A 21,913-nucleotide genomic window follows, 5' to 3' on the forward strand; every position below is an offset into this window, starting at 1 on the left:
AAGAAACATGGGGGTCTCTTTTCCTGATGGCTTTCTTGAACCCTCACCACCTGCAATGTCACTTAGTGACCCCCATCATGTTAATAGTGATGTAAAGTCAGTGAATGAGCACTCAAGTGTCCAGAGGACAAGTTTCCATGTGTGCTTGAGGGCTGTTTCAGCGTGACTGGGGAATTCAGCCTTCTCTTTTTCCCTAAAAGGGAGCATCTTACCTGTGGATGGAGTGACCTCCAGGTCAGTAAAGGGCAAGGTAGCAACTGGCGAGGTGGCCAGGCGCTGGCAGGGTGCAAACTGCCGCCGTGGTCCCCCTTGGCACCGACAGGCCCAGGCAGCCCATGTAGCCTTGCTGCCAGTGCACCAGGTGCAGTCGGGGTTTGATGCTGGCTGATGGTATGTGGGTGATCAAGTGAAGCCTATTCCCCATGCAGTAACTCAAGACGGCTGCTGATGCACCTCATGCTGCCTCCGTCGCCTCTTGATGTGAACCTTGGACATGCAATTTTATGCTCTTTGTTGTTTCATTACGAAATCCCAGAAGGGAAGTGATGTACAGGGAGGTAGAACAAGTGCAAAGTGTGGTGCTGGGTTCCCTTCTAGTAAGGGATGTGGGCTCCTTGCTAATCCTGGGTGACCAGCCAACCTTCTCAACTGCTCATTTTCTCTCTCTCTGAGTGTATTTTCTTCCAGCGTGAGCCAGAAAATGCAGAGAAATTTTTTTATTTCAAATTTTGGATGACAACTTGATCAATCATTATTTTGGTTAACATACTTAACGATATTAAGAATTTCGGTAAAAAAAAAAGAGTTACATTCTTGGGCTCAACTGAAATAAAAGCGATCAGAGAATTCACCCCGCTATAATAAAAAATAAAGTCTGAGAAAAGTTTCTGACCTGGAACTTTCCACACTTGAAGGTTAAAGTTTGATAAACTACTAGTAACTAGTCAGGAACACACCACCCCTGTGTGCGTGTTTGTCCCCAGGACAGACCTGTATGTGTCAGTGACAGTCAGACGCTGTCACATGTGGCCTGAGCCCACGTTCTTCATGACTGGTGGTTTTTCTGGTGAACACCACATTGCTGAGCCAGTGGCCAAGCACTGACCATCATTGCCTCCTGCCTCGGTGATTTCCTCAGTGAAAGATGCTAGTGATACTCCTTTATAACGAGCATGTCATGGGGAACGCTCTGTTAGGACAAGCTGTTATTGCTGTTGTCCCCCAGACGGGGAGACTTTCTGACCATCTTACCAGCCCTGCTAGCGGGATCCATGCAGGTGTGAAATCTGTTGTGTCTGTGGCCTAAGCAGCCAGAAAATCTCATTTGTAATGACTTTTTTTCTTTTTTTCCCCCTTTTTTTCTGGGTTGCAGAACCCTCTGTCTCAGAGTCGCAGGGCAAAGGCAGCCTGTCAGAGGACGAACTCATCAGCGCCATCAAGGAAGCAAAAAGTTTTTCCTTTGAGACCCCAGAGGTGCAGCGGTTGCCAGCAGTTTCTGCTGAGAAGAGGGACCAGCGGGTCAAACCTGGGCGCCCTGCTGCCTCCTCACCTCTGGATAACGAAGCCAGCAGTGCCGAGTCGGGGGACTCAGAGATTGAGCTGGTGTCAGAGGACCCGCTGGCTGCTGAGGAGGTGCTGCACTCCAACTACATGACCTTCAGCCACATTGGAGGCCCCCCTCCGTCGCCTGCCTCTCCCTCCATCCAGTACAGCATCCTGCGGGAGGAACGGGAGGCCGAGCTTGACAGCGAGCTCATCATTGAGTCCTGCGATGCCTCGTCAGCCTCCGAAGAGAGCCCAAAGAGGGAGCAGGACTCCCCTCTGATGAAGCCCATGGTCATGGACATTATCAAGGAGGAGAACGGCTCACGCACTGACGTCTCAGACTACGAAGCAAGTAAAACAATGGAGAGTAGGATGAACAGGGAGAACCTGGCAGAGTCCACGTCCTACCTGAAATGCGACTTTGTTGCACCAAAAGTAGGTGCTGAGCCCCCGACCTCTGCTGTCAGCACCGAGGAGCTGAAAGAAAGAATAATCCTGAAGAAACCCATCGAAGAAACTGTTGTTCACCAAAGTAAAGTGTCTTCCAAGGACTCTGGCAAAAGAAGTCCCTTGGCTTCACCCCTACTGCCATTTTTAAATAAGCAGAAAGGTAAATGCAGCTGTTTATGTTGTTTTTTGCAGTGCTCCTGAGTAGAGGGAGGAGGGAGAAGTGCCTGTTCGTTGCAGGGGAGATGTTAGTAGCGCTGAGTGGGGAGAGCTGCTGGCACTGGATAACCTCAGCTTGAAGCTGGGCATGACCGTGACAACACACACATCACCTCTGACCTTCCCATCATCTTCTTTTTTTTTTTCTTCCTTTCCCTTAGGGAAAAATGTGATAACAATAATAACTTTTAGGCTTAAGTATATAGATTCATTCGTGGGGCATCTGGAGGACAAAGCAACTAATGATCACTTTTTGCTTGCAATACTGGCTGTGTTTCCGCAGGGAAGGGGTGCAATCAGGGAGGTGGTCTTGGCCCTACCAGATATGTGAAGATAATGCTTTTGAGGATACATTTACAAAAAAAGAAGGAGGACATTTAGGAGGAGGAGAAGGGTTGGGTTTCGTGGATCTGGGTGTTTCTGAGGCTAGTGCAGCTTAAACAAATCTCTCTCATCGTTAACAGTGAGGGATCTGTGTGTGCCTCCAGGATAGTGCAGGAAGGTGGGTGGCTTGAGCATGCTCGTCCCAGCTCTGCATGCTTTGGAGGGCATCCTTTGTGCCCCTCTGAAAGCCTCTTCCCTACTCCAGCTGGGGAAGGAGGAAGGGCGGGACACTTCCCTGGTACTCGGGTGAGTTCAAGGGCACTTGTCTCCATGTAGGATCCCTTCAAAGCTAGTGCAGAGCCAGCCAGGTCTAAGCTTGCTGTCCCAGACACTGACATTTGACTGGACCCACTAGACCTGTAGAGCCACCACCAGCTTTTGCTCTGAGGACCAAGGGGGAGCACATGGTGCACACTGATACTGTCAGAGGCCCCAGCAGCCTGTAACTCGCTTAGCTCACAAGGTGCACAAGAGAAAAAGGGATTTTATTCTTTTCAAGATGCCAGCTCTAAATATCCAGGACCTTTGTGTGCCTCTGGCTTTGAAAGCTGGTGTGGGAGGGAAGGACTCTGGGGCTGCCCTACGCCTGCCCTGTTTCCCGTCCAGCTGGGCTGGGGAGCAGTGGCTATCCAGGGCTCTTCTGTTGGATATTGTTTTGCAATGCAGAGCGCTCGTGCTTCCTTGTGAACAGCTGGATAGAGATGGAGGGGGGGTGAACCCTACCCCTGCTCCTTGGAGAGCACTTTTTTCCTCCATCTGTGTCTGTGCAGACTTTTGACCACATGATGGCCTGGGACATGGCAGATGCATTTGAGTGGCACACTTTTACAACCGATTGATCTAGTGCTGTGAACCCAAGCGTGCAAGTGGAGTAAGGGAACAGACTGAACTTGCACGATGTGCTGAGGACTGCAATAAAATACGTTAATACTGATATTCTTAGCTAATGACATCAATAGGCTGGATAAGAAACATGGCGTCATTGCTTGTAAGTGTGTTTTCCAGATTCTCAGAGCTCGTGTCATCACACTGTGCATCTCTTAACATCCTACATGAGTAGGACGACCTCCAACCATTTCTTTTTCCCTTCCCAAATTCCCTTGGTAGGACTGGCCCAGGCCCTGCCCAAACCCTAGCAGCTGATTGACTTTACCTCGCACACCCTGACGCTGGGTCTCTGCAGCCGTGCTGTCTTCTGTGTGTTGTGCTGGGCAGAGGACTAACAATTTAGTCTCTGGATTGGGGAAAATAGTCGGGGAATATCACGCAGGCAGCTACTTGCCTGTCCCTCAGTTTTGAGATTTCAGGCCCTATTAGAATTTTCAATCCCCTCGATCGTATTAATTTCTGTCATTGCCTAAACTGATGTTAACAGAAGCTTGTTCTCATATGCTGGTCCCTGTGTGCATGAGCACTTTCTCCCTGTGTCACAGTGTGGCCTGTTTCCTATCTGCATTCCTGTAGGACAGCAGTGGCAGGAACTCTTCCTCCAGGCCAGACACAAGACAGCTAATCACTATTTGGCAGCGCGTAGAGGGCTGTTTCTGTATATGCTTTTCTCCCTCAGGAGAGGGATCATTCTGATGCCTAAGGCAAAGAAAACAAAAGCATAAAGCCTCTCAAGAAGATTATTACTAAAACTTGTGGAGCTTTTTAAAGCTAATTTCAAGGTGTGAGGAGGTGGCTCATAAGAAAGTCTGGATGATAGTGGGGTCCCGTTTATGTTACCTTCCAGTCACGGGTGTTTGCTGTGTGGGTCGTTTTGTCTAGGTGCTAGTTACATTTTTATGTTAAAGGTGGAGCATGGTTCTGAGTCGGGAAAGAAGAGCTTGTCCTTCAATCAGAGAATTCATGTGGTTTTTCAGTTATCAGAAGTGAACTGAGGGATGCATTAGCTGGCTTGGTGGAACCAGAGCATCCCCACTGGGTCCTCCCAGGCTCCATCAGCAAGGAGCCACATCAGCTGGCAGGGAAATGATGTGGCAGAGCACATCCAAGGGGACTGCCTTCATAGCGTCAGCTGGAGGCCTTGGCAGAGCTTTACATCACGGCATCATGTTTGTGTCATACGCCAACTCTGATGCACCCAGCAGGCATTTGGCACGGGCCACACTCAGCCAAAGCCGGGACAATAGAGAGAGATGTGGCAGTGCCGCACAACAGAAGTGCAGAAGAATGATGTCACCCAAAGCAAGAACATCATTTATTAATGAAGAGAATTGTCTTAATTAGAGTTATCTATCATTAAGAGAATACTAATTATGTATTTGTTATAAGACACAAAACAGAAAACCCTTAATTTTTAACTCTTACCTCTTTGTTGGTTGTCTCCTTGGAAGTGTTATGCTCCCACCGCACATCCTTAGTAAGACAGAATGGTTCTGGTGAGTCCAGGTGGGGACCAATCCCCCTACAGCCACGGCAAGTCCCACCCGAGTTCAGGTCAGCGCTAACCCAGCATTTCTGGAGGTCTGCAGGAAAGCCATGGGTCAAATGAAGCTGTTCGATGTGCCTGGCTGTGTTTCTGACACCCAGCTGTAGATCTTCGTGTGGCCCTTGGCCAGCTCATAGGCAGGTATATGGGATTTGAAAACAGTCAGCCATCAGTTTCACATTAAGTGTCAACTGTTTCGCAGCACGATACTGTAATACCACCAAGGACTCTCTTACTCATATCTGAGGCATTAAATATACTTTGCTTGACTCATCAGAAGGGGCCTGGCAAGAGGAAAATTGATTTTGAGTAGTCTCCAGGAAATACATGAAGAAGCTGCACAAAGTGAAAGCCCAGTGTTCAGCCCGATCCCAGGAACAGTCTCGCTGATCATGTTGCTGCTATCCTGTGGCTTAATCCCTCAGAGACCTCTCTGGTGTGTCTGCCAGGTGTGCCGAAATCACGGCTGTTCCCCTAAATAAATAACAAGGTGGAGCACAGCAAGTGCATGTGTGGTTTGCGCAGCGGTAACTCAACAGCTCTGCTTAACGTCTGTTGCCATCCAGTGGCAACAACAAAAATGGGCAGCCACTTCCTACCTCCATCTTATCGGAGCTGGCTATCACGATTTGAAGGAGAGGAGCTATTCCCGTGCCGTAACCGCTAAGCATCTGCGCTGGCTTCTCCACACGGTCAGAAAGATCTCATTGCTTGCTGTGACGCAGGCTCCGGTTTGGCCAGAGTTGTGTAGTTGCTGCCTGTGTTAGTGCTACCAACTCCTTTGCCTCCTGAGGAGCAAAGAGGAGAAGACAGAGCTGCAGCTCGACGTTTGCTGTTCCGCTGTCGCTGCTCCCACATCACTCCTCCCAGAGGTGGACACAGCCCTTCCAGAGCAGGGCTTAGAGCACATCTGGCTGTGGCTCTGCAGGAGAGGAGGTTGCCAGCTGTTTCTTTTATTTTTTTAATATTCAGCCACAGAGAAGGAAGACCAGATGTGTTTGTGTTTTCCAGTAGCCAGAGTAAGGAATGCAGATTTTTAGGTTTGTTCTAAGAAAACCCTGTCTCTCAACAGATTTTCACAAACTTTGGAAATTTACTCAACTGGTTGGTGTGGCCTGCAGAGCGCTGTGACATTGCATAGCCCTGGTGACATCCAGGCTGGACTTGCATGTGGCTTGGCCACGCAAGACATTTCAGAAACAACCTGCTGTCCTGGAAACATGCGCTTCTGGCCTGGGACGGTTTACGAGAAGCCCAAAAGAAGCCTGGACGAAGCTGGGAAGGAGCATTTTGGCCAAGTCCTTTCCTGTCTTCGCTTGCCGTGCCTGTCAGTTGTTCTCTGCCAGGGTGGTCTGGCTTACGGTGCGCTGGTGTCCCACAGCCTGGGGACCTCGTCTTGGGTGAAGATTTCCCTTCTACTAGTGCATCATGTCCCTCTCCAACCTCTCCTCCAATCACAATATTAAGGGATTGCTTGTGCTTGATCCATTTAATGGTAGGTGCAGCAGCTCATTACCTTTCAGATCAGATGTCTGAGCTCAGGTTAATAAAAAAAAAGAAAAAAATGTGGACATTCATACTAATGTTTACTTTCTTTTCTTTTTATTTTATGCCAAATTTAGCATAGGAGAAGGAAAACTCAGGCCCAGGCCTGTGGGATCATGCTGTCACTCACATGCTAGCTGGCACAACCGGCAAGACCCAGGCTTCAGGCAGGGTCCTGCTGGAAATGCAGTCAAATAAAATTCACCACATAAAACACTTTATTCTGCAGCACAGTCCTATGCCACCCTGCTGTAAGGCATCCTGACTTTTATGCCTTATGCAAGGCTTTTGTAGCATTAAGCTGGTTAGTCCCCTACAAGAGTGTATCCTTACCTCATGGCTGCCGTGGCTTTAAGCACCCCTGAGGCCACCAAGGAGCATGGCCATCCATCTTTCTGTGGTGGTCTGGTGTCATTTCTCTCAGGTAGTGTCACAAGCTGCAGTCAGGATTATTTCTGGGTTTGGGATGACACTGGCAAATGCCCTGGGTTGAAGAACATGTCTCCCGTCCTCCCTGGTGTCTCTCATGCCATCCCACAATGTCCAGGGCTGTCACTCAGTGGCCAAGCACCAAGCAGTGTGGGCTTGTCCCCTTTTATTTCTCCCTGTGTCCAGTCTCGTTTGGTGCCACAGACAAACTAATTTTACAGAGTTTCCCAAGGGGATGGTTTTCCAGCAGAGATCTGGGAGACACCCTAAGGTATGGGAATGCTTCTTGTTCAGGAAAATGTCAGCATCGTGTTAGCACATCCCTGCTGTTGGAGGAGTTGCTAGTGAGGCATTTTTCTGTGGGAACAGGATGTTTGATAGGGTGATTTAGCAACCTGAGGATCATTTCTCATCTGCTTGCTTTCACCAAGCTGGCTCTGCAATCAGCAGCAAGCTAGGCCACGGCTTAAGCATACGGTAATGTTAGTTTAATATTTTGGTGCCATCTGCTGTAAGTGCCTCCACACTCTGGCCCATCTGTTTTACATGCTTCAGTTTGCTTTCCACGGGGCTCCGGTAGCTTTGCAGCCTTTGGAAAGTCCCTGCTTGGAAAAGGTGTAGGGGAGAGGAGTATCCTGCCTGGGGCTGGAGTGTCTTCACTTTGCAGTGCTGTAGGAGGAGTGAAGTAAAACCTGCCCAGAGAAGTAAACATGTGAATCTAGGCCTGGCCTTACCATGAAATCTTGGAATAAATTGGTGAACCTCTGCACACTTCACTCCCACGTGGAATAATTTAGGTGGGAAGGGACCTATGGAGGTCTCGGTTTCAACCCCTTGCTCAGAGCAGTTAGGTCAGGCTGTTCAGGACCCTGTCTACTTGTCCATCTTCTCAGCAAAGTTAGAAGGTTTGGGGTGGCTGAGAGCTGGAGCCCGCAAATCTGGGTCAGTCCTGTGATGCTGCCTCAGCACCATTTGCTGCAGGCACACTTTAGAGCAGGGTAAAAGAGAGATACCACTCAGTGTAGCTTCGTACGGCGTGGGCTGCAGGAACTTCACAAGGTCCAGAGAGCCCATCTCCTGGCCCACAGCCAGGACTCCTGGTAGAACACTCTTGAGAGATGCTTGTGACTCATTTGGAAAGGCCCCTGCTGGCAGATCCTCTACCAGCTCCCAGGCATCTATCAAAAACAGTCACTGTTCTTCCATCCTTCTTCACTTTAGGCTAAGGAGTTCTAGCTTCTTCACGTTTTCCTCTCTGGTCATATTTTCAAGTTTTCTGAGCTGTCTCATTGTTCCCTTCATTCTTTTCTGTCACTAGTTGAATCATTCTTGAAGAGAACTGGGTGCTTGCATGAAGGCCATCTTCATGTTGATGGTGTGTTACTTGCCTGCCCCACAGGCTAGACTGGGCTTGTTGAGCCCACTGCAGCAGCACGACATTGAGTTCCATTGCTGCAAGAGGCATCTCTTCCAAATTGGTTGGAAATGTCTATTCAGACTTCTGTAGCAGGCTGTGCTGACCCATCTCTCCCTACCTGGACTCATTTGACTCTATTAATTTTCTGCATGATAACAAGAATGGAGGAATATTTGAAGGTTGGGGAAGCCTGGAGGAAAAAATAAGGTGAACTATGATAATCTTGCCCACTTCTGAGAAATGGAGAACTTGGATGGCTTACTGCTTAGAGGGTTGAATGCCAGCTGGAGTGGTCTTGCTCAGTTAATGCAGAACAGATGAATCTAGGAGGACAAGTGATCTCCAAGAACCCTGAGCGGGTTATTGAGTGAAAGCGGTCCTGCAGGCATGACTTACAACTGTTCCACAAATCTTCTGGACTCTTCTCCTGAGTAAAATCGTTTCTTTTTCTCCCAGGCTGTCTGACCCCTCAGCCCACTTTGGTTTACGAATCTTCTCTTACTCTGCCGTATGCACAGCCCTTCCCCAGTCTTTCCTCTTTAGGAAACTGGTAATGTGCACTCTCAGATGCAAACTGGTCAAATAGTTGAAGTACAGAAGGTCTTAGAGAAAGAAATGGCACCTGCATCACTAAAGCCCATGCTAGGGACACACCTGGAGCATTGGCAATCAGTCTGTTGTCCAGGTCAGTCTTCTCCTTCCATACCTGTACCCGACTGCCCTGGTGAAAGGACAGGGATGAATTTAAGACTGAGGTGGTGGGCAGGGGAAAATGCAGCTGAGGCATGCTTCAGCCTGCCTTTGTCTCTCTGCTTTGATGCATGTTCTTTCTTGGCTTTGAGGCCTAGAAACCCGAAGTTACAGCCAAAATGGCTGAATTAGCTATTTATTGGCTAGTTTGATAAAAAATTGTCACCAAAGATTAAGAAAACAGTTTTAAATGAAAGTATCTGAGGCATGCAGAGCTGCAGCAAGGAGTGAGAGGTGACTTTCTTACTGAGAACAGTTTCATACCAGGGATTCACCTTTCCATGGTACATTCTTGGTATTTTGGGAGATTTAGCAGTAGTTTGGTTGACCAAGAGGTCTTGATTTCCAGCTGCTTTGCAATTCTGCCTTTACGCTGTTCAAGGAATCTTAAAGTTGACTCTGAACCCGTGATAGGACGTGAACACGTGATGGGACATAACATTGAGTTGTGATGACACGGACTCTGCAGACACATTCAGATGGCCTCATGTCACGGGGTCTTACTCCAGAGACTTTTGAACAACTGAGGCTGTGGGGCCCCAGACACCATCTCCAGCCATTAGGACTAGAGGAGCTTCCCCATCCCAGCTGATCTGCCCCAGCAGTGACTCATGGGCATGTTCCTCTGTGGATGGAGAAGGAGAGGGAACTTCCCAGCTACCCTTTTTCACGGTGGGCCTAGAAGCTGGAAATGTTTCTGCCTTAGCCGCAGGCTATGGGCTGCCTCCCCATGACTGGCTGGTTAATGCAATTCAGCTGCCACGTGACAGCTTGTTATAACTGTCAAGCTGTGATAACTCACCCGGAGCTGAGGTGGAAACACATGGAGACATGCAGGTCGTGGTAGTGGAAATGAGCAACGTGCACACTGGCAAGTTTGTGATGTACATGATTTCTCTTCTAGAGAATCTTTTATCTCAGGAAGGGAGGAGTGAGTTTGGCACTTTCTGGCCTCAGGAGTGGTTGCAGGGTCACCTGTCCTCTCTGCAGAGGGGACAATGAGAGCTCATAGACGCTCAGATGCTGGCTGTGGGGTTCTCCCTGGAGTCCTGGTCTGGTGGGAGCATAGCATGGCCTCCTAGGTGAGGACTGGTCACTTAGAGGAGATGACAAAGAAGAGGGCGTTTTCTCTCCTCTCCCCAGATGATAGTTTGCTGGGGAAGTGGCTGGGATCAGTAGCCACCAAGTGCAATGACTCCCTCTCACGATTAGCACCATGCACATATATCAGAGCAAGGACTTGGTATGACCTTCAGAAGTGTCTCAATCAATCTCATGCCCTTCAGACAACAACTCGTGTCGTCCATAGCCTGAGCATTTGGCCCATTTCACCTCTGACATCTGTCTCCTCTCCTGATTTGTGGCTGTGCTCATGAAAATTACTCCCCATGTGTTGGGTAAGGTCAAACTTTTACAGCGTAAGTGTCGAAGCACCTTAAATACATTGTCTGAAACCTTAGAGGTTCTGTTAACATTGGGCATAGCTTAATAAAGGCGGATCATATGTCTTCTCCTGGGACTGCTAACCACTCCAGTGACTGAGTGTGTGTTAGGTACAGAGCTATAAAAGTTTATAGGCCTTACCCTTTGGTTTTCATGCATCTTCACTTTAAGAGGAAAGGACTGCCTCTGAAGGGCTGTCGTAAGTCACAGCACTCAAACAGGAGGGTACAGACCCTTCTGATAGATGTGACACAAGATGGGGTTTATAAAGACCAGTAAAAGAATTTAAGAACTACTTGTTTGACTGTACACAGGTGTCTGATGGTTATATGAGATGTTTAAATACCAAACCCATGAATGGTAAATTCCAAGCCAAGCACAGTGGGTCGGTGGGTACTGTATACAAACAGGAACCTGCCGAGAAGAGGTCCGAAGAAAAAAGATGTGTAATGTGTGAGGACCTATCTTGGTGAGCTGGGCTGCACAAGCCCACTGCTTGCTCTGCCCTTGTCCACATCCACATCCATGTCCATGTCCATATCCATATCCATATCCATATCCATATCCATACCCATATCCATATCCATGTCCTGCCAAGCTGAGCACCCAAGGTCAGCTCAGTCCTGCTCCCGGGGCAGGCTGCAAGGAGACAACTGGGATTCTTCTGTTCATGTGGACACACCTCAGCTGCAGAATCACTTGCCGTTTAAGCACGTTTTAAAAGCCAAAATCTTGATGCGGTGTCCCGTTCAGTGTCCCTTGGCGGCAGCGACCAGTGACTCAGCTTTCAGGCAAGGCTGTGACACTGACAATCTGGTGGCAGCCAGTTTTTCCCTATGCAGCAATGCTTTGCCTGGATACTCCCAGCAAATCTAACACCTATTGAAAGCTTTCCCGTGGCTGACAGTATATGCAGGAAGGAGAGATGTTTATTCTGGGAGTAGAGAAACCGGAAAAAAATGCAGTGTATGAGGAAGGGGGAGAGTTACATCACCTGCAAGGCTCTTCTGTAAATGTTGTTAAAGAGCTTTTCCCACACCAGTTTAGGGTTTTAGCTCAGAAGGTGTTTAGGGAAGTTTATATAATATAAAGCAAATTAGGCAAAAGAAGAATGAAAATAAACAATTTTGGTTTTATTAACAAAATATTTTGCCCCCTCACACAATTTTCTGATAAAAGTAGTATTTTGCAGAGAACTTCTGGAATATTTTGTTTTCAGATCTGCTAGAAATGCTGCTTCTGAAGCTTCTGTAGTGCTCTGTGAGCTGAGAATCAGGGGCTTTCACCACTGATTAATTCAAATTAGGAGTTTGGACTCATTTCGGGTCAGATGTAAATTTATGGTTAATGTCTGGTGATATAAAATGCATCTCTAATTCTCAACGAGAGGCGAAATGCAAACTTCTGAACTCATCTGCTTGTTTCGGGGTGGCTCTAATACTTCAGATGTTAAGCAGAATAAGGTCTTCCCTGAGTATTGCTACAGCGTGAGGTTAAAATTAATGTATTTGAGTGTAGTGGAGGGTGGGCGTGTGAGGATATCTCCACTGGGAATAAAACCTGGAGGTGGGTATTGATTTCACTGGCATTTTTCCTAGCTTCTGAGAGATTGGGGCATAATAGCAATATTGGCTGAAAAGGGGATTTATTTTTTTTCTTTTCCTTGGGAGGCTGCTGTGTGCATTTCAGTTCAGAACTATATAGAAAAAAAGTGCCGTGCAATGATCCAGTGATCCAAAGGGCTTGACTTCCCCCCTGAAGAAAGAGTGCCCGGTGTTTTTGTCAGTTTAACTCTTAATCTTATCTTGATTACCACTTTCTTTTGGTTTATTCCCCTGCAGTAATTTTTTTCTAACTCTTTTGACCTTTACTCCACTCACACAATTTCACCCACTGGTTTTCTCCAGAGAGGTATCACCGATAGCCTCTCTTCCCCCTCTGGCTCTGGCACCAGCTCGTGGTTACACAGGAGCCGTAGCAGTGAGAGGTCATTCTGGTGTTTTGCTTTCGCAGCATTTCATCTGTGTGTGAGGAATACAAACGAGTATGGAAAAAACCTAGTGCTGCAAGAAGACAGGTTGGTTTGGATGGCAATAATCTTTGACCTCCACCACCGTTCTGCCAGAGGCCTGTCTGCCTGCGGTGGGGACATTTGGTGATGTCAAGGTTGCTTAAATCAGCTCTAGCAATGAAAGTGAAGTCTTTTTGGCAGTGATGATAAATCTCACAGATGCTCTGAGTCTGGAAGGTTCCATCATTTATGAAAATTGGGCATCAAAGATCACCCTGAAACAGGCATCTCTCCATTCAGGAGGACTGAGTGTTCGTTTCTGGAACGTTCATGGCTCAGAAGACACAAAGTATGACTGATTTACAAGCCACATCATGCAGCAGTGGATATTTTGTGGGGAAAAAAACCTGCCAGTTGGGTTGCTTTTAGGTGGAAGCCTTTTTGCTTTCCCAGAAGCCTTACTTAAGGCTTTATCTTCCTGGCAGATCCAATCCGACTCCCAAATCTATGCTCTGAAAGCCCTTTGGTATCACTTGCTTAGAGAAGCCCTTGCCCAACTGGTGCTGTGTGGTTTTCTGTAGAATTGGTGATCTCTTCCAAAGGTTTCAACTGGTATTGGAGTTTGCTTCACGCCACAGCTCCCTGTAGGGGTCTTCTGTAACGTGGGCACTGACTAGGTCCTCCTGGCTGCTGCCAGTCCTCCAGTACTTCCCTGCAATTCTCTGACATCACTGGAGAAGATGTACAAGTTTCCTCACGGTTCATAGGAAAATAATCCACAGCTCAGTTCATTAGAGTGCAAACTACTGGGAGAGGTGACCTCAGGAGTCCTCCAGAGCTGGGCTAACTTGAGAGGCACAAAAAAGACACAGATAATCACTATTACCTTTGCAAAAAGCCATGTCCTAGAGAAAGAGAAGGCTTCCAAGGCAGCAAATTCAGCTTGTGTTATGGATTTGGTATTAGACTCTCCAGATTACGAGGTGACGTAAGAATCTGAGTGAAGACTTTCAAACTGGACTCTAAAGAGTAATTTGCCAGGGAAACGGCTCTTGGTGTTGCTACATCCTCTGGCTAGATGTGCTGGTGCAGCACATTTCATACAAGTGAGCAAAATGTAAATTTTTTTTATTCCTTGTTATCTTTTGAATAGAAGGTGCAAAGAGATTGCAAAATTTAAAGGAAAAAACAAAGGCAGATTTCCAAGGTCTGATACCACCTACAGCCTGGCTGTTTCAAACCCTCTGCCTCGCTTGATGTGTCTTGGGATCCACAGTGGTGTAAGATCAAAATCCAGCCTCTGACAACCCCGGAGACACTGTTTTCACAGTGACTCCTTTAAAAACAGCCTCAGATCTGTGCTCACTCAGTGAGTGCTGTTGGCAGAGGCAGGCGTCCTACAGACAGGTTTTTCTGCTCTCTTTTATAAATATCGGCAGTTCCTTGCAGAGGCAGGGGGGAGTTGCTGCATACATCCTGATGAAATGCTGATAGCATCCACAAAACAAGGTCTGTATCTGGACAACCAGCAAGGAGCAGCGTAGGAGAGCTTACGGAAAAGCCAGCAGAGATTGATAGTCAGGATTTCCGAAGGTTACTTTGTCAGCTAATGTTCCGTTGACACATGAGCAGCTATGCTTACTTGCTTAGGTTAAGTGCAAGAGCTTTTCCAAAGAGTGGAGGTTACTGCCCGAAGCAAGAGAATGGGCTGCCTTTGCTATTCATCTCAGACACCTGCACCGGAGCTGCTGGAGCTTTGCTGCTGCGGCTGAAACAGCAGGCCCATAGCTGAAAGCAAAAGGTTTATTGCTCCAACCAGGGAGTCATAAAACGAGTGGGGTTTAATAAAAGCTGGAGTAGCAATTGTGCCTTCTGAAATGAGCACTCACCTACACTCTTTGCTTGCACAGAGGGCTCTTGCAGCTGGATACTGTGTGCTGACTCTGCTGCCTGCTGCTTGCAGACATGGTAATTGCCCGCGCAAACTGGGTCAGAAATTGTGTGTGCAATTATGTTTGATGTTCCAGAGAAACAGCCCTTGGTCCTTGCAGGGAAAGGGTCTGAGTAGTGCCCTTTTGGGGGACTGAAGTACAGACAGTTCCGTCACAGCGGCAGGCCCAGAAGCAGTGAACCTGCAGGCTTTGTCCACGCTGAGAGCCCCAGTTTTCTCAGCACTGCAGGCTGGCAACGAGGGATGGTGAAACAGTCCAAATCTCCAGGCAAAAAGAGAAAGGAGATGAGATTGTCATCTTGCAGATGGGATGCTGAAACACGTGCACACCCATCTTAAAGCCCCTTTGTCTAGAAAAGCTGGTGAAAAGGGACTGAGATCGACTAATTTATCGTTGGAGTAATTTATTTGTGATTAATTTATTTCACTGCAATAACACCAGGAATACACATCAAAACTGGGAAATGGCCTCGGGTTTTTCTGAATCCTGGTTTGTGAGATCATCCTTATTGCTTGCTCGTCAACCCTTACATCCAATAGATGTCTGTAAAAAAACAGCGTGTTTCTCCATCATTCAAAGTGCCAGTGAGAGGGAACAGCAAGGCACCATGCGCCGAGCAGAATGGTTAGCAGCACACCATTGCTATCAAAGGAGTGATTTCCATATATATAGCTATATATATATATATAGCTATGTCAATGTGCTTTCTATTTGTAGATCTTGTTCCCCCGCTAGCACTGAAGGGGAGATTATGTTGGAATAAAGTTTAAATGGACAAAAGGGTCAGAGAACTCATCCTGCTAAGTGACGAAGCTGCTTTGGCACGTGCTTAATGGTGCTGAATTATTCATTGAGCTGGCTGGGCAAACTGACATTGCAAAGGGGAATAAATGGGGGTGCTGGAGAGAAAATGCCAAAGGATGTGTCAGCCAAATACCCCAGTGTCACAGATTTCACAGAGGATCTGGCCTGGAAATCCACCCCTTAAGTGCCAGTTGCAAGCCTTTTGGAAGGGAGGGAGTGAATGTTTTGGCCATGCACACAGATGGGACTTCGGTGATCAGCTCAGTTTGTGATGGGGGAGCTTCCCTTTGAGGGGAGGTATTGCAAAGAGCAGGGAGTGGCCAGGAGACAGATGTCTGGGGCCAGAGGCATTGATGCGGCAACTGCGATATAGCAGATAGAGCCATGAAGTCTGAAAGATTAATAATCCTTGTCAGCCACATCTGTCTGGAGAACATGCCATCTCCTCTGTTCCTTTTAAAGGTGTCTTGCTTTCCCCTATTCCTGCACCCCTGGTTAAAACTCAGTCACAAGTTTTGCAGTGTCTTCCCCCAGTGCTCCTTCTCCAGGAGAGCGCCCTTTTCCCTGACCGACGTTGCCAGCTGTTTGCAGAGATCCCTGCCTCTTCACTTCAAATCCCACGGAAAGGGGGGAACGATGTCTCATCAAGCTGTTCTACATCACACCACTGTGTTTTGAGGGAAGGAGGGGAAAAGCATCTGGCCCTCTTCTCAGGGACAGTCTGAGCAGAAGCATTGACTTTGTGATATTCACTGCACTACAACTCCCAGCAGTAGCTAAGAGGAGTATCTGGGATGAGCAGTAACCATCTAACACGTGCTTGATTCTACATGGCAGGGGCTGAAAAGATCAATGTGGTAATCATGGACTCACAGGCCCGGCCCTGCTGTGGTTTGAGTCTTACCTGGGGAGTGGAATGGTTTCCTGGCACCTCGCTGTCTGCTAAGACTAGAAATAGTGCCTCAAACACCATGTAAATAGCTCTGCTGCATATAGCCGAGCTCTCCTGGGTACTGTGGAGGAAAATATTCAGAGCACTTGGCTTCAGCTCCTGTTGTTGATGCTGTGATTTGGAGATGCTGGCAGCACAGATCTTCGGAATTTATTCCGATACAAGCTTTGCTTTTGCCCTGTGGGCAAGGGTGGAGTTCAGATCTGCAGTTTCTATTCCTGGGTTTGAGTCAGGCATAGTTATGCATCATACCTATAGGTATAATTCTACACCTTCCCATCTCCTCCTGCCTGCTCTGTGCTTGCTCAGCAGAGAGTTCCCATGCTGCTAAATGGCGGTTTTGCAGGGAAAGCAAGGGGACAGTCATGCAGCAGGAACACCTACAGCAGGAACTGTGTGGGCCTTTGCAAAGCCAACAGCAGCACATCCAGCTGTGCTCAGCTGTATCCAAATGCCACGTCCTTGGTTTCTTTGGGCTCCTGTGGAGTCCAGTGCTCCTTCCTCTTTCCAGAGCAGAAAGCAAAGCAAGCCCCTATGCTGTACCCACCAGGGCTGAGCCCCACTCACACCCAAGAGTAAGACTGTCCCATCCACCTCCAGCAAATGCCATAAAACAGGTGTGACAGCTGGGGTTCATAGCTGACCCATCTCTGAAGATGTCCCTGCTGGGTCATGCTGTGGGGACCCCTGAGGTCCTGGTCCCCATCACTCAGGACAGGGACTTGTCAGAAGGACCCACAGCCCCCATCTAGCCCATGCTGAGGTTTCCTCGACATCTCATACCCAAGTCAAGCCAGGTGTAACCAGGCATGTGGGGCAGTTATCATCTCATCCCTGTCAGCACTGGCTCGGGAAAATGAGGCACAAGTGAGGAAGCACACACGACACTTGGGTATCCTAAAGTACCAAGGTTTGTGTTTTCCCAGGATTCTTTCTCCCTTCCTCAGTGACCCACCCTAAGAAATGTTTGCTTATCCTGGGTAATCCCCACCGAAGGGAAGAGATTTGAAAAATCAAATCATCAAAGAAGGTTCTGACACACACTTTGGTTTTGTGCAGTTTTTATAAACAAAATTTAACTGTAAGGGTTTGACTCTTTCCAGAGAGGTGAGGATGCAACACACTTTTGGCTGTCAGTTCTGCAGGATTTCACTTTTGCTGACCAAAGTGAAGAGTCTGTAAAATGCTGAGGCACCCCCTGTACATCCTTTTAGCATATTTCAAACCAAAATAAGAAGAGAAGGGATGTAAATATTTACTGGAGTTGTGTATCAGAGAGCACCCAGGGATCCACATTCGGATAATATGTGTTGCAAGTGAAGTTGGGGGAATAGCAGACGACTTTGAAAGGCCGTAGTGCTAGACATGTTTCTTAACACGCACAAATTGCTCCCTGATTTCATAAGGAAAAATAAAGCTCTGTGCTGATTATTCCTTTTAGATCCCATTGTAGTTGTAGTGGCAGGGGACCCAGTCAAGATCAGGCTCTTTTGTTAGCTGAGATACAGGCACTGCAGTAAGGTTCTCTCCCTGGACAGTGTGCAGGATGAATTTCAGTCTAATGAAAAGTGTTTAATGCATGAAACCAGGAAATTCCACCATTTCGTGTTGGTTGAGGGTCAGCTCTGCATTGCCTGGTGCCCACTCCTTTTCTCAGTACCCCAATCCCCTCGTCATGGTGTTACCCGCTGGGTGGAGGGGTGGGTGGAAAGGCAAAGGAGAGGGGAGACAAGCAAGTGGCCTGGGGTCTGCGCTGCTTTGTCCCAAAACCTTATCCCTGATTGGATCCATTTAAGTGAGAACTGGTAAATTCCTGGGCCGATGAGTCCGTACGTGCTGGCAATGTCAGTCAGCCTCACACACCCTGACTGCACCTGTCCTGTCCTGAAGAGGAGATATGAGGAAACATCTCAAATATTTGCTTTATAAAACAGAAACGCGGAAGTCTGCCCACCGCTGTTGAAAGACGAGTCTCTCGTCCTCTGCAGGTACTGTTTTCACCTATAACTTGTAGGTAACGTGAACAGGGGACGTTATCTCCGATCCCTACTCTTGCACGTTTGCTGCACGGTAAGATGAGGCTGCCTTTACACCCCAGGTCTCTCTTCAGTCTGATTCAAAGCTGCTCCTGTTCCCATTATATCTGAACTCAGCTTTAAATACAGCTCATGGAGAAGGATGCAGTGAGTTTGGTAGGAGATGAAGCACAGCCAGTTAGTGCGAGTGCATGATTCCTCCTGCCACGAACTATAAATGATGCTTCCGCTGTACATTAAAGGAACAGAACTACGTAAGGGCTGGGGAACCAAATGGTCTGCTTTAATTATTCATCATTAGCAATAGCTAATCATAAAGCAATAGCTATTATTATTTAAGAATGCCCTTCTTAGCCTGAAATATTAACTGCTGGCCTGTTTCTTTCTGTGATTGCTGCCATCCAATGCCCTGCTGTATTTGCTCTTGAAATGAGTGCCAGCAAAGGACTTCTCCATCAAGTTGGCTCCAACCCGTTGCCATTCCCCAAACCCAGGCCTCCAGGACCTGCTCTCAGGACCCTTGCTCGCAGTAATTCATACCAAGCCAGCCAGTGCTTTGCTCCTCGTGTTGGTCCCAAGTGTGTGCTGGGTTTCCCTTGCTGTGCTCTGTTGATATCCCCCCGAGCCTGACTCAGATGCTGTGTTTGATATGTTCAAGGGAATAGTTCCCACCGGTGGTGCCAGCACATCTTACTATCATCTCCGTTTCTCCCTGAGGGGCACAGGCCTTGTTTACTCTTCCTTTAATAACACAGATCGTTTTAATAGTTCTCTGCCTTCGCCCCCAGTTCTTTCTCCTTGTCTGTAGTCTGTTTAATGCTTCCTTCTAAGTGATGGCTTTGTCACTTAATCTCATTAAAACTTCTCTTCATTGAACTCCGTGAGCTGCTTATCAGACCGTAAGCCTAATCTCCCATTTGTAATTAATTTGTTCTGTGCCTCCTACAATTTGGCACCATTAGATAATGGCATCACTCTCAAGGTCATTGATACACAGCACGAGGTAAACACTCATGGTTCCAGCGCTAGCTGTCCTGCTAGCCTCCTCCTTCCTCCTCTCTTTGCCACACTGCTTGATTTTATTGACAGCTTTCTCTGAGGGAAACTCAGCCAATTTTGGATGCTTCTTGTCCAGTGTGTGCTGCTACGTGACTGTGCAGATCAGCATCCCGCACTGTCTGGAGGCGAATGCTTTTCTGATATCCTCCAGATTCATCTGCACCAGTTTTCTGCTCACTTTCCAGTTCGTTCCTACTTGGTGCAAGAATTTAGGTGTGCTGTTCTTCCTTTGATGAGTTACATGATTGTAAAACTTGTAGAACCTTGTCCTGGTGGGCTCAGAGTTGGCAATTGGATACAGGAGCCTTTCACCTTCAGGCCATTGAGCCCAGGGACACTCGATGGCCCACTCATCAATGGCGTAGGTGCCACAAATCACTGTTTTGATTTGACATCCATATTTTTAAAAAAGGAAGAAATCAAGGATGACCACAGTTCATGGTACTGACCAGTGCCACCAGGCAATTCCTGTTGGTGGGATGAAGAAAGAAACCAAGCACTAATCAGAGATGAAGGCCAAACCAGTGCTTCCCTAAACCCTGCGCGTCCTGCTGGGATGCAGGAACTTGGCACCGCCACAGACTTTGCCTTCAGCCTGTGCAGGCCCCTGCCCTCTCTGGGTCTGCTGCCTAGAACCCCCCTTCCAGCAATGAATTGCAGAGGCCAGGAAAGGCAAGAAGGATCCCTTTGGCAATACTGGTGTAGAGTTGTCTGGGACCTTTGGAGGCTCTGGAAGTAGGGTCAGTTCCAGTCAAATCCCCTCATTTTCCTCAATAGATTTATTTTTGTCAAACATATTTCCCTGTTCAGATGTAGTATCTAACGAACTCAAGTTGCTTTGATCCATTCTTTCAGATTTGCTGTTCTCTCTCTGAAAGTTGTCCGCTAAACTGAAGTAATAGATGCACACAGAGCTGTCATTAGGTCATAGACATCGGTATTCAATGCAGTATTGATCACAGTATTCAGAAATTCAGCAGCTGTGGTGAGCAGCTCCAAATCCATTACACAGAGCTGTGGGGAGGAAATCGCACAAGCACTAAAAACTCAGGATTTTTACCTCCCTGGAGTCTGCAAGTATATTTTTTAATGGGCAGGTTTTGTAAGCGTACCTGATTTTTCTTACCCAACAGTCAAAAAAGCGAAAAAAAATCTGCTGGTGAGAAATTCTGCTGCCTTTGGGGAGAAGGCAAACTGCCGTAAAATACATAAATTTTTCTGTAAAGAGGGGCTAAATGCAGGAAGGACATTTTGCTCTACTCACATAATGGCTGCTGGGGGGTAAAAATTTCTGCTGCCTTTGGGGAGAAGGCAACCTGCCGTAAAATACATAAATTTTTTTGTAAAGAGGGGCTAAATGCAGGAAGGACATTTTGCTCTACTCACATAATGGCTGCACATGTATCAGCCCTGCTGCCTTGCTGGGAGCCAGCGTGAGGCGAGGAGGTAGGTCCAGCTCAGTCGCTCCAGAGCAACTGTGTGGAGCGGCCGTGTCCAAGTGCAGCATTTTGGGAAAGAGGCAGCTCTTACCTGAGGATTTATGGTAATTACTCCCCGTGAAACGTGCCTGGCTCAGCAGCATGAAGAGGTATCTGCAACACATTTGCAAGCTGTTAGGAAATGCATGTTTTGTTTGGAGGCGGTGGTGCCTCAAGGTGCTAGTTTAAAGCCAGGAAAACTTTGTGGTTATAGTCAAAAATAAGCTTCTGCTTTAAGGACATGTTGATAAGAGCAACTGAGTGACAGACTGACTTCAGGAGGCTCACTCCTGAGATCAGAACCAGGTTTGGATAAACAGATAAACCTTCCTTTGTCCTAAACTATCTGTATTTCCGAAACCATCCTTGTTTTGATCTCTCTCTGCAATACGCTCCTCCAAACCATGCTGAAAACATCTTTTTAATCCGTTTATATAACTCCCTTTGTGTGCTGCGCTGCCATTCTCTGTGCTCACACAATCACTACACCAATGTGATCAACAAAAGAACAAAAATCACTTTATCCAGCACATACTCCGTTTCCTCTGAGAATGAGCCCAAGATTGGTTTCATTTGGCTGTGATGCACTTGGACCCCGGGCCCTAACAACAACATTGCAGCACGATGTGTCAGCTACCTACTATCAAAAGGGATTTTTTTTTTAATTTCCGTTTTGTTTTATTTTTAATGATCTGTTTGTCTCTTCAGACTGGGGAGCAGGCAGTGAGATAGCTGTGATTTGCAGCCGCAGGCTGCCCGCTCCCTCCTCTGCTTCCATGGAAACACTTTGGATGAAGCAAAACCAGGCATAGACTTAAAGAACATGATTACCAAAATATTTTCTTTTCCTTGCAAGGAGTTCTTTACCTTCTGCATGTACAAAACTCCAGGTGAGGAGGAAATCTCCTTTGGGAGAGGCAACTATTTGAGGTGCCTGATGTGTTACTGCGAGGGTTGACAGCATCCTCCCTGAGAATGTGAACGTGTCCCTTTGCTGCTCCAAGGTGA

The 21,913-nt window shown here is 47.5% G+C and overlaps 1 protein-coding gene across 1 annotated transcript in view; it reads left to right on the top strand.

Annotated features, from left to right (window-relative positions):
- The first annotated feature begins 1,367 nt into the window (after nt 1-1,367).
- Nucleotides 1,368-21,913, top strand: part of RTN1 (reticulon 1) — a 48,329-nt gene continuing 27,783 nt past the window's right edge. Inside the window, exon 1 of the mRNA XM_010142332.1 lies at nt 1,368-2,155. Within this exon, the coding sequence (XP_010140634.1) occupies nt 1,651-2,155 (505 nt within the window). The 5' untranslated portion in view covers nt 1,368-1,650. The remainder of the gene's footprint in view (nt 2,156-21,913) is intronic.

Source organism: Buceros rhinoceros, unplaced genomic scaffold (assembly GCF_000710305.1).
Source record: "Buceros rhinoceros silvestris isolate BGI_N320 unplaced genomic scaffold, ASM71030v1 scaffold9398, whole genome shotgun sequence".
NCBI lineage: Eukaryota > Metazoa > Chordata > Aves > Bucerotiformes > Bucerotidae > Buceros > Buceros rhinoceros.